The sequence below is a fragment of the Meles meles genome, chromosome 1 (assembly GCF_922984935.1).
Source record: "Meles meles chromosome 1, mMelMel3.1 paternal haplotype, whole genome shotgun sequence".
In the NCBI taxonomy this organism is placed as follows: domain Eukaryota; kingdom Metazoa; phylum Chordata; class Mammalia; order Carnivora; family Mustelidae; genus Meles; species Meles meles.
Genome location: NC_060066.1, coordinates 48,049,365 through 48,062,912, shown reverse-complemented (window position 1 = coordinate 48,062,912; position 13,548 = coordinate 48,049,365). Strand labels below are relative to the sequence as shown.

General features: G+C 35.3%; 1 protein-coding gene across 1 annotated transcript in view; it reads right to left on the bottom strand.

Annotated features, from left to right (window-relative positions):
• Positions 1–13,548, bottom strand: part of MMP16 (matrix metallopeptidase 16) — a 309,254-nt gene that overhangs the window by 84,677 nt on the left and 211,029 nt on the right. The window contains exons 5-6 of the mRNA XM_046027856.1: positions 8,461–8,622; positions 6,277–6,488 (exon numbers count right to left, since the gene is read on the bottom strand). Coding sequence (XP_045883812.1) covers positions 6,277–6,488; positions 8,461–8,622 — 374 coding nt within the window. The remainder of the gene's footprint in view (positions 1–6,276; positions 6,489–8,460; positions 8,623–13,548) is intronic.

The following is a 13,548-nucleotide window of genomic DNA, read 5'->3' as shown; positions in this document are numbered from 1 at the left end:
TTAAACTATTTCATTGAAAAAGGTGATAGGAAAAACAACAGTCACAAATCATTCCATTCCTTTCCCTTAAAAATACAGATTACAGCCATTTTCTGTGACCTTTACTCACCTAAAAGTTATTTTTTAAAAATAATTTCAAACAACATGGGAATTTGAGTTAATGAATATAATGAGTAATTCCAAATGCCAAGTCTGTCTTGGGACAAAAAAAGCTACCATTTCCGGAGCTTACTATATACCTATCATGGAATTTGTTAGCCATTACACAGATAAGGAAAATAAGCTCAGAGATATTTTTAAGAATATTTATTGTCTGCTACATTCATGGCATGGCACAATCCACCAGTAAATACAGGAGTAGTTCCAGTCCTTGTCTGGAGACTATGACAAATGGGATCTGACTCCAACTCTATCTCTAATGTCTAAAAGTTTGAGCATTATCCCATGCTGATGGAAACAAGGACATGAAAGTATGGAACAAGAATGAATGACATCATTAGGTTAAGAGCTTGGAGAGAATTCTTCCAACTGTAAATAGCAAATCTATTCTGTAGAGGCACAAAAATGGCACAAAGTTTATATAAACCACAATAAACTCCTATGAAATTCTACAAATATTGCTGCTTCCTTTCATATATCTAGTTCCATGCAGACCTATGTAACAGGAGACTGCACAGGAATAGAGATTGGAGATAGCCCACTGCTGCTTTACGAACAGCCACAGAAATCTGGAAGGTACACGCATATTTGGTATTTGACAGGGAAAGACCCACAAAGCCAAGAGTGCCTGACAAGTTCAAACACAGCAGGAAGACAAGGGTGGCTGGCATTGAATGAGTAAGAATGAGCAGACAAAGAAAGAGGATTGAGATCAGAGAGGTCAAGCAAAATGCAATGATTATGGATCCTTGTGGGCAACTGAAAGAACCTTAGCTTTTTGCCCTAACTTTTTATTTGTCTACTGACAAATAAAATGGTGTATATTTAAGGTATACCACTTGACAATTTGTTATAAGTATACATTGTTATATAAGTTATAAGTATCCATTGTGAAATGATTACCACAATCAAACTAATAGACCTACCATCACCTTACATAGTTACCTATTTTTCTTTTTTTTTTTATGGTGAGAACAACTGAGATCTACTTTAGCAAATTTCAGGTAAGTGATGCATTATTATTAGCTACAATTACCATGCTGGATATTAGGGCTCCAGGACTTATAACTGAAAGTTTTACTCTTTGTGCAATGTCTCCTCATTTCCCCACCCCCTGAACCTCATTCTCTCTCTCTGCCTCTCATAAAATGTGTTCTTTTATGAAACAAAACCACCATCTTGCAAATGAAATTGGGTCATACCCTGTACTTACTAGGCTTGGTTAATGAGACATTGTACTTTCAATGGAAGTTAAGCTACTATTAATAAGGGCAGAATCTGAACAGATCTGTTTCTACAGCAATAAAAGGAACTATGATTTTTCAGTGGATAGTCATAAGTGAAGATGGTCATGTTTAAGAACAGTTTTGTGATGAATAAACATGAATAGACAAGAATTTAAAAAACAAAAGAACCAAGTGCTTTCTGTGTTGGTTTGCTTTCTTTTGTGGTGTGTGTGTGCGTGTGTGTGTTTCTTGGTAAACAATGAAATGCTTTCCTTAAGAGCCTTAAGAGCCTTAAGCCTTGCTCTTCTCTAATTGGGAAGACACTTGACTATACTTCCACAAATGCTGTTCCATGAAAGCTCTGCCTTTTAACACTGTCATTTCTAGCTTTACTGTAAAGCATTGGCCTGTGTTCCCCTTGACAGAAAGAACTGGTCAGCTGCCAAATGAAACGTGTGTGTGTGTGTGTGTGTGTGTGTGTGTGCGCCCACGCGCACACATGCATGTGTCTGCAGATGCTAAAAGAACTCCAGGTGTGGATACAGTTTATCTTCCCAGCTTCAATTTCAGGAAGAATAGTTACTACTGCATTCTTTCCCATATAACAAAATATTGTGTGCTGAAACACACCCTATACAAGTTTGGCTAATACTGCTTTCTTTTACACTTATTTTACACCTATCTATTTTAAAATAGCTAAATAGTCAATGCTTTTATCTTACAGTCCAAGAGAACTTTGAGTCTTCATTTGAACAATCAGCTCTTCCTGTTGTCAGCTTAGTCACAACAGCAGCCCCTGTGATACACACAGTAGGAACACTCTTAAGAAATCACCTCTGTAGAGGAAGAACAAAGCTTCTGTTGTATCACTATTTTATTCTTCTGTTCCTTGGCATTTTGTTTTAATTTTCATTTCCTTGCTTTACATGGTTTATGTTCCCCAAAGATTATGAAGCTGTACGGAAGGCTTAACTTTCTCATGTGAATATGCTCAGGATTTTATCTATAGGATGGGACAGAAATATATACACACACATAGACACACACATATATAAAATTAAAATATGTGTTATATATTACATGTATGTACTGCTTATCATATTTCCATTTAGAAACATATCCAGGTGAACTCACTTCAAATAAATGAGTGTCTGCAAAGCTCATTGTAAATCGAATCTCTGAAGAGGACACTTGCTTCCAAAAAGAATTAAGCTACAACTAACATTCTAAAGAAAAGTTCCTAAAATTTATCTGATGATGTTACCTTTTACTTATATCTAGATTTTCAGAGTTTAGTAAAAACATGCATACAGATTTTAAGTAAATCATACTCATGGAAATCTTTGGGAAAGGAATAACCAACTACCAGAATAAAATAGTTTCAGTAATGTCATATTGGTTGATTACTGTTGTATAAACACAATAGTAGTTCTGTTTTCATTAGATAATTCTTATATTGAGATCCTTATTCATTAGCTTGAGCATTATGAAGCCCATGTGAACCAATCCCTGCTTTGAACAAGTTTATAATCTAGTTAAGGAGTGCACTACCGTGAGAAATAGAGAAGATAGAAATTTAAATCATGCTAATTGAATGTAGAGAATAAATATAAAAAATCACTAGAAAGAGATTTGGGGTTGAAGAATAGTTAGAGAGGTTGGGACATGTGGAAGACATTGAGGAGGGGAGCTTTAGATAAGCAGAGGCTTGCAATGAAGCCCCAAATATTAAACCACAGTGAAATGAGTGTTGGGTGGGTAAGGGTTGAGGAGAAGAAGAGGTTTTTAATTTGTGAGGAGAATCTGTAGTGAAGAAAAGTAGAGAATCAAGTTACCTGAGTAAAAGTGAGATCAAAAAATGGGTGATCTTAAAATATACTTGAAGGAATAGTTGATAAGGAGCAAACCATGAAACTAATGATGAGTATATTCAAAGAAAATTTAAAAGGCAGGCATGCACAAGAGAGACTGGCAGAGAACAATTTTAGACAAGTAGAACAGGTATAGGGAAATGGCATTAATTTGAGGTAAAGTTAGTCTAGTCTATTTAGGTATAAAGGGATAACTTAGGGGGCCAGCAGTTATTAATAAAGGAAAACAGAATTTGTGGATGCTTTCCCACATAGTTCAGTGTCCAGGGGGAACCTCTGTGTGAGGCACTTTGAAAGCTAGAATGTAAGAGCCAAGAAGCCAGGGTCTAGCTGTTTTGTTTACTACCCCATGGCCAGTGCCTAAAACAGCATCTCACAGTAGGAGCCCAATATACCTTTCTTGCATATTTACTATTTTAAAATATAATTTAAAGCCTACAACCTTTCATTTGAACTTTCCCCTACTGTTTCAGGTAGCAAAGCTTAGTGGGAAGAAACACAGATTTTAGAATCAAGTAGACCTGCGTTCACCTACTGACTACTACTACTTACAAACTTTGTAACTCAGACTAACTACTTAAATTTTCTGATTCTCAGTTTTTTTCATTTGTGAAATAGAGAATTCTGTGCGTGTTGTAGAGTTATTATCAGGTTTAGAGATTACGGATGTAAAGTGCCTAAGTACATTCAGGGACACATTAGTCACCCAATCCATAATAGCTATTAATTAAGAGCAGGTATCATTCAATCATGCTTCCTTGTTTATTTCCAATCTATATCATTTGTCATTTTGCACTACAGTTAATATGTCTACCATCTCTCCCTCAATACACCAACTTTGTAGTATATCAAATACTAATTTCTTTAATGTGCCTAAGAAATTTTTCTCTAAAAATTCAGCATAAGCTTTTTCTCAGTCAAGTTTTCTTGAACTATTCAACTGGACTTCAGTACTTTCTCTTCATGTCCATGTTGTACTTTTTACTACTACATCTTCAAAGTCCTTAAGTTCATGTTTGTCTTCACTCCTGGAATATGAGCTCCATAAAGACAGGGGTGCTACCTTCTGTTCATACATCCCCGGTGCCTAGTAAACTACCCCTGGCATTATATGAAAGAGGAGATGAGTATGAAAATTAGCAAGTAATGTGATACAAAACCCATCAAGTAAATGGAGATTAAAAAGAATGCAATGCCTATCAGAATATATTCTCAACAGTAATTATTATTAGAAAGATGGCAAGGACCAGTGGAAAAAAGAAACTAAATTCAGTTAGAGTTCAGGAACTCTGTCCTATAGAGTTTTGATTAAGGAATCCAAGGTAACATTAGAGGTTAGAGAAGCAGACCTTACTCATATTTTTCATATACCTGTTTTGATATTAATAATAGTGGCTACTATATTCTACTTGAGAGCTGGTCTATGTGCTTTTTATCCATTCCTGATTCCAGGAACCTATGATCACAAGACATCATTTTGTCAATCCAGAACACTCCCAGTGTGCAAAGCAGAAAAGCTGGTGAAAATGATTATTACACTCATAGATACCAGTCTTCTCTGAGATTGGCCATCTAGTTAGACAGATAGGAAGGATGGAAAGGATATACCCAGAGTCCACTTCACATCACATTGATATGTGTTGATATGACTATGATATCAGGGTATAAAGCCGGGATGTTGGAATTTGGCCAAAACAGAGAAAACAAAATCCTTCAAATGTCATTTGGTGTCTTGTAGAATAAGCAAATGACTGCATTTTGTTTTCTTTCAACTATTTGCTGTGGGCTGAGCCACAATGAGTGGCTATATATAAAGAGAGAGAGAGATTTTATTTTTACTCCTTGAATCTAAATTTATTTATCTACTTAAATTGAATGGGAGATATCTAATTAAGCATCACAGAGCATTTATAGAATTCAAAAATGTATTCAGGTGTTTGAACAAAAGCATCGATTTTTCCTGGAAAGTATGATGCTCTTGTGCATATTATATCAAATCCCAATCTTGTTTTCCAATAAAGGAAATAGAGTACTTTGTCTATTAAAAATTATGTGAAATCTATATTTTTCAAGTATAGCCTCTGGTAGATAGGAAATTCTGTATAAGTAGGACAATATTTCATTATTTATTGATTCACATCTACCCCAAAAGAGAGTATGTTATTTTCTTTTTAAATGGATGGTATTGGTTAAATGTGGTTATTTTAATATGTTAATGCCAACATAAAACTTACATTTTTTTCACCACTTTTTCGGATCAGTTTACAATATTGAGGGAGAAAATATCTTTCACTATTACATTATATTCACTTTTCAACATTACATTAAACTTACTTTGTAAGTTCATTATGTAACTTATTTTAATACCCTCCTTGTTAGTGTTGTCTGAGAACCTAATGGCATTAAAAGGCACACTTAGCAAATGTAATACTAGTTTTACTTGTGACCTTCTTAAAAAATAATATAAATCAGGTGTATATAAATGCCTGACTGAAGAAAAAAATGACATATACTTGTAAAATCAAAATGATGGTTTCATATTGACTCAAATTTCTACCAGTAGACCCCAAACAAAATGATCACTACTACTTCTAAAAAACAATGCTTTAATTGTCAAGTGAAATCATAGGGATCTCATAAAGATGAGCAAATCAAAGATAGAATAGTGCTAGCGCGCCTGGAAGTGGCTAAGCTCCCAAGTAAATCATCCCTATTAGTTCCTATTCATGATTTCAATTATGCTTTTTTATCTGTTCGTAACATGCAGCATTTTCTTACCCTCACATTTCTAGGCATTTTAGCTTCTGCTGACATAAATGCATTCCTCAAATAGAATGTTACAGCAATCTTCTGCTAGACATTTAAGCCCATTTGTGCGTTTATTTTTTAAGATGCCTTTTTGAAACTTCTCACTGTGAGAGGTCTGGGAAGGTAGTGTGAGAATGAATGAGAACTTGTTTTCTAAAGCGACACTGTAGACACTTGATCTACCGTTAAAAAAAAAAATCACAGCCTCCTACCTTGAAAACAAACATCTCCCGGCGAAGAATAGCTAGAGTGTTAAAGTTCCCATCGCAGATGTTGGGTTTGGCTCCAGGATAGGAAGGTCTGCCAGTGGGAGGCCGAGGAGGTTTGGGCCTGTCATTCTTACGTGGGTCAGCTGGAGGAACGGAGCGGTGTGGGGGCACTGTCGGTAGAGGTCTTGTCGGTGGAGGAATCTTGTCAGGTGGACCTTTGAAAATATGAGGAAAGCACTTGGCTCACTTAATACTAGAACAGTGCTGGACAGTCTGCTGCCGAGGACAATCACTCATGAGGGGAGGGCACAGACTAAGTGAGCTAAGAAGTCTTTAAGATTGTACGTTTTCTGAAAAAACAAACCATCGTACCCGACAAACCACTGCCAAGTCTTAGAAAGTCCTTATCATGCTAAGTCCTGAATCCAAGTAACTGAACTTTCTTTGTTAATTTTTAATGACATTTTTTATAGCTTCACTAGAGTCCTTATTGGAAAAGCTGCTTTCAAATCTTTTTTGGAAGTAGGTGGTGTATAAATAATACATAAATGAAGATGAATACTGGAACCATGCATGTAAGCTCCACCAAAGTTAATCCTAGATTTTCACAGACAATGATTCTATGCAAATAGTTTTAAAAGATAAACATTAATGGATCAAAGTTTATTCTACCCTGTGTCTCCAACTGTATTTATAACCTTTTCCTGACTTTCATTATTTTCTTCTAATGACATGTTTTGACAAATTGCTAGATGAGTATTTCATTTGAATACTGAATCTAAAATACCTATTGATTAAAATGCCACTAGTAAAATATGAATGTGAAGAAGTATTTCTAAAAAGAGGTTTCTATATTAAGCCAAAGTTTACACATATAATTTGGGACAGATGTAAAGCATCATTCCTCAAGGGATTTGTGTTTTTAAAAAGAAATAGAGAGCTGTTCGCACTTAATATTTAGATATGGAAAGAATATTCTTTTGCAGACCTTCAGTCTAGACTACTAATTCATGAGGTCATGAGAAAGAGCCTTCCTAACCTCAGTTAACCACTTAGGAGGAATTCCTGATGGTACAAATTAGCCATAGGCTAGCGCGTTTGACACATGTGCTACTTAGTTTTGACTCTGAGACATTTCCCTTTTCTCAGTATCCCCCAAATAAAGAGAAGCACAAAAGTTGACATTTTTTTTCTCCAAATCCTATTTTAACCCTGAGAGAACGGTTACCACTGAGATATTGAAATTGAAAAACTAATGAATGCAAAACAAATTAGTGAACTTAAACTATGCTATTTAAAAATGCAAATGACACCTTCTGGATACTGGATATTAACATACAGATAACACACATCTGCTTTTGTATTGTAAAATGAAAGCATCATTTCATTAATTTAGTAAAGCATACTCTCTATATGTAAATTACAAATGTCAAGTTCTTAACAATTACGTGTGAAATGAATGTCTTTATAAAGGTCAATGGTTCTTTTGAGGAAGTTAGGATTATAGTAAATATGTAGAATAGTCTTTCTCCCTTTTGTCTTCATTTGTATTCACTGGCTGAACCCCATAAATAAAAATGATCTTAGTATATTAGAAATTTATTTTGAATTATGTGTAAGTAAACTTTGCCATTTGTTAACTTCCACTCCCATGTTTGTTAACTTTCACTGAGTCAATAATTACATGCCTTTGAGGTCATTTTATTATAGCCATTACACAAGAGTATTCTCTGCAACTTCCAAAGAGATTGATCTACTAACTATTTAACAATAAGTATCATAAACTGAGGGTCAACCTGTCAGTTTTTATCACAATCTCAGTATCTTTTAAGAAAATCTTATATTTCTCACTGTTTTTATTGGTTGTATTCATTTATTACATTTTTTAACCTGAATTGTAAATATTAAAGTTTATCAGATCTTTGCTGTAATTGCAGGTTTCAATTAAATTCAATAAGAAAAATCTGTCAGTGTGTAGATTTACTATAATCTGTAATTAAGATATTTGGACCATTGCCAACAAAACTTGATTGATATAAGACTTCTGCCAATAGGCCAGACTATTTTTTTCTTATTTTGTTATTTATCTCTCTCATATACGTAGAGCATCCATCTCAAAGAAGAAAACACAGCAGGAATTCTGGACTTAACTGTAGGGTTAACCAAAGAGAAACAGTGGAAACCTACCATAAATTTTCTGGATGCCTTGCAAATCATCATTAGGTAGTTTGAAGTTGTCAGTTTCCATGTACTGGTAAAATGGGGCCATGATGGCAGTGGGGTCATTGGAATGCTCCAATCCCAGAGCATGTCCCAGTTCGTGAACTGCTACAAGAAATAAGTCATTTCCTGTGAAAACGAGAAGAAAAGATGCTATTGTAACTAATACCCAAGTACAGAATTGGAAAGGACAATTTGGTGTTATCAAAATTTCACCCAAGAAAAATAGGAGGAACTCTTTATTTCAAAGATCAGTCTGATTTTATCATTGGATTTTTCTACTGGCAAAATCCAATATGCTATTTTTGAAAAGGCTGAGGGGGGTGGGGGGAGGTGATGTTAATGTAGTCACAAAAATTTAGAAAGTGAATGGAAGAACAAAGACTGAAAGTTTCAGAAAGAGCAGCAGCATCAGAGATTGCTACTACTGCTGTTGAAATATCCTTCATATTAGAAATTAATCTAATTTCTATATAAGCATGTAATATACTTTCAAATATCTTTACATTGCACATAATGCTAACAATAAATCCGTAAAAAATACAGGGTGGATACAAACCCTACTTTTACACAGGTGAGTAAATTAAGGCATCGAGATGATATGTCTTGTCAAGAGCAACAAATCTTTGCATTTACAGAGGTGTGACTAGAACTCAAGTTTATTTTAACTCTTCATATTAGCCTAGAATATAGGAATACAGAAATATAAAATAAAAGTTACAGGCTGGCAGTCATAATAACTAGGATTCTAGTCCTGGCTTTGTGAATACAAATTCTAATCAATTCATATGCAATCTGAACAAAGTGTATTTATTTAGAGTGGCTGTTTCTCATGGGAAAAAAAAAAAAACCTCTCCCACCTGTGGTGAACTTGCACAGTGAAATTTATTTAGTGCAGACTCTCAGAGAAACTTTATGCAGTCACAGCCCTATCGATGACCCCTACATGTTGCCCCCTTCTGGATCATCATAATTAAATTCATGAGCAAAAGAGCCAGTCCTGCATGTATATTTGTTTATTCTAAAAATTTAGTTAAACTATGTGAGCATCCAACAGTTGGAACTATTATATTTTTAAGGGTTATGTTCCTAAATGGAAAGTTTAAAAATGATTGAACATAAAATGTAAAGTTTTGCATAGACGAATTGCAAATGATTTCAATGAACTTCCTGAGTGTCATTTTTAGGAAAACTCTCTTTCAAACATTTTTATAATGCACTGTGATAATTCCCTTCAGAGTTTTGTTTGTCTGTTTACACAAAAGCCAAGTACATAACAAACATTTTTTTCTTACTCTGGAATAGTCTTCTATAGAGAAATGGATGAAACCTTGGGACTGATTCATCATATAACCTTAGCATCCTGAAAATGAGCCATTCAAAACACTTCAGCAGCCTACCTGACTCTCAAAGAATAACTGATTAAATGCTGGTGTGAAACAAATTGGAAGGGTTTAAAAAAAAAAAAATGGAAGTTAACATTTCCAATCTCAAAGAGCTTATCTTCTCCTCTTATAAGATTACTTAAATGTGCAAATCAAGACACAGAAAGAGGGGCGCCTGGGTGGCTCAGTGGATTAAGCCGCTGCCTTCGGCTCAGGTCATGATCTCAGGGTCCTGGGATCGAGCCCCACATCGGGCTCTCTGCTCCGTGGGGAGCCTGCTTCCTCCTCTCTCTCTGCCTGCCTCTCTGCCTACTTGTGATCTCTCTCTGTCAAATAAATAAATAAAATCTTAAAAAAAAAAAAAAGACACAGAAAGAAAAATAATATGTATTAGGTTTAATTCAAAAATATTAACTAGACTTATTAAAAGTTTACTAACTTCGCCCTGGACATTTAGAACATTTTACCTGCATTTTCTCATTTAATTCTTACAATTATCCTTGAATCAGTTACTATTATTATGTCCATTTTTAACATGAGAAGACTTGGAGACACTAAATGCAATTTGCAAATTTATGTAGCAAGGTGCAGATGAAATTCAAACTTCTCTATCTGATTAGAGATCCTTTGAATTGCTACAGTAAATCTCACAGCTACTAAAGCATTAGCATGCACAACAGACTAGATAATGTAGCCATGCGAAAACAATCTCATTCATTCAATCATCCATTCATTCCACTACTTTTATTGCATGCCTACTCTGAGTTAGGCATTGATCTAGGCTTTGGCAATATAGTAGTGAATAAAACATACAAAAAATCCCTGCCCTTATAGCATTTACATTTTAAAAGGTATTGGAAAAAATCAAAATAGAAAAGTAGAAAATACAGAATGTTACACAGTGATAAACTGAGGGTTTTAGAGGGGAGGGGTGGGGGATCAGTGAGTCTAGTGGTGGGTATTATGGAGGGCACATATTGCATGGAGCACTGGATGTGGTACATAAACAATGAATTTTGGAAAACTGAAAAGGTAAAATTTAAAAAAATGATAAGGAGAAATAGTAAGGCAGAGAAAAGATAAAGTGAGAGACAAAAACATGTATAGAATTTTAAATAACAGTAATGGTTTGGGCTTCTAGTCTGACTGTGGTGGGAATTTTAAGTTTTTGAATAAAGGAGGGACATAATCCGACTTAACATTTCAAACAAGACCACTCTTGTGATTGCTCTCGAGAATCAAGTACAGTGAACACAGGAAGCAGCATGATTCAATCTCTGAATTGAGTGCAATAATTCAGGCAAAAATTCTGGTCACCTGGACCAAAGTGGAAGTAATGGAGGTAGACAGAAGCGTAACATTCTTGATATTTTTTGAAAGAAGAATCACAGGGTTTCTTAAGGGACAAGATGCAAGGTGCGAGCAAAGAAAAACATCAAAGACAGCACCACATTTTCTGGCCCTATACCTAGAAGAATGAAATTACCATTCACTGAGATGGAGAAAAACATAGGATGAAAGAGTTTTTGTTGCTTTTTGCATTGGTAGGGGTGAGAGGTAGGTAACAAAATCAGGAGTTCCTTTTTTTGAGTGTTAAGTTCTGAATGCTTTAATTTGCTTAATGAAACAGGAAGATTCATCAACTGAGAGAGTAATAGAAAGGAAAAAGAGAGAAGAATGTATGAAATATTTGAATAGGTCAGTTGCAAGGAGTGGACTAGGGAAATATCCTGTAATTTTCAGGCAATATTCATGACCATGAATTTAAAGTGAGGTTGGGTTCATTATGCACGCTGTCTTCCTTCTTCAGCCTTATTTGGCAGTGTGTATGCAGATATCAAAGTGGCAGTATTGATTTCACCAGACTTTTGGTATCTTTAGGTAACCATGAAAAGCAGAGGAAAAGACGAAGGAGCTGTGGATATATGTTATGGAGTGATTTTTGACTTTGCCATGGTATTTGTGTCATGTAAGGAAGGACTAGCATGGGATGACAAAGGACTGTGACAAGCTGAGATGATAAGATAATTTAAGATGACCCTTAAATTCTGAAGTGGTCAAAGGATTTTTTGTTTTTGTTTGTGTTTGTGTTTGTGTTTTTAATCACAGTATTAGCAGGAGTGAGCTAGAAAAATATTCAGCGATAGACATAGTAGATATCTGAAATTGAGATTTGTAAGAGCAATGTCAAGGGTATACCCACGGAAGTGAGTCTCTGAGTTGGGATGGAATATGAAATTAGAGAGGAGATTCAATATCTAAGAGCCCAGAACACTGGCAAAATTATCTACATCAACACTGAGATCAGAGAGAATTAAAACAAGGATAGTGTTGAGAGTAGGACTGAACTAGGAGATAAAATCATCAAAGAATAATGAAAATGACTTGAGAATTAGTGGATGATAATAGCAAGGAGAGACAGTGGATGGAACAGTTTGACAAAATCACAGTCAAAACTTTAAGTTTTTATGGATCTTGAATCCATAGTCTTGAAGTAGCATTAAAAAGAAATAAGGCGGGACATATACCATGACTCCGGCCCTTGCAGTAGAAGGAATGTGAAAGAGAAAACGGAAGGAGTGAAAGAGAAAGAGTATAAGCAATGGAAAGACCAGTGTGAGTTACAAAAAAGAACTTAAAGGGAATATTTTCAAAATAAGTTGATTATTAAGGGGATTTTGCTAATGACTGACTTGAAACTTCTCTAATATAAACAGTTTCAGAAATTAGAGAAGGGAAGGAAATGGAGGGAGAGATGGCAATGTAGAAGTCCTATGTGAATTAGAGTCCCACGGGAGAGGGGTGTCTTCTGTGTTTCCTAGGGTGATAAACAGGAATGGAGGTAAGGGTCCCAATCAAATTAGACCTCAGATTCTAATTTATCAAATATAAGAGATTATAATTACTTGAGTATGTTTAAAAGAATTTAAGAATAGGACTTAAGAGAAGACAGGGAATGAAATTAGGGAGGATACAGGGGAAGAATGTACAGTGGTTGCAAGGACAACTTCCTATAATTGTCTTTGCTTCAATTTTTGTTGCTTTACCAATGTCTACAGATAATTTCACATTCCTCATCAAGATAACCCAAACCCTTCATACATAAGTCCTTGTTCTTCCTTTCCAACATTATCTCTCCCCCTTTATTTTCCTCTTTCCAGTCAGAGAAGAATATGCTTGTTCTGTCCTTTAGATCTCTGCATTAACTATCTTCTTTCTGGAACCCCCTCTCCACCCATGCCCCCAAGTTGCAAGCACATCAAGCAGACCTGATGTGACTGCTCAAATGTTACCTTCTTTATGAGGTCATTTTCCCAAGGGGTGTTATTCCAGCAGACTCTCTGCTTTAGGTTCCTACAGACCCTTGAGCATCCCCCTATCATAGCAATTGCACTGTTTTTTCATCATCTTTTTTGGTAAATCTTCCCAACATATTTTGAATTCTTTAAAGATTGAAATTGTGCATCATTTATGTTATGTCTCCAGTTCAAAGACATTGCCTGGCACATAGTAGATGACTAATCTTTAAATAAGTTGGATGAATGGATCAGTTTCCAGGGACTGGAGGACTAATTTGAATCTGGATAGTAAAGAAGAGAATGCTATTTTCATCTAAATGTGGCTCAGAACTTTTTTCTTTATTTCCCTAGCTTTACTGAGGTATAACTGA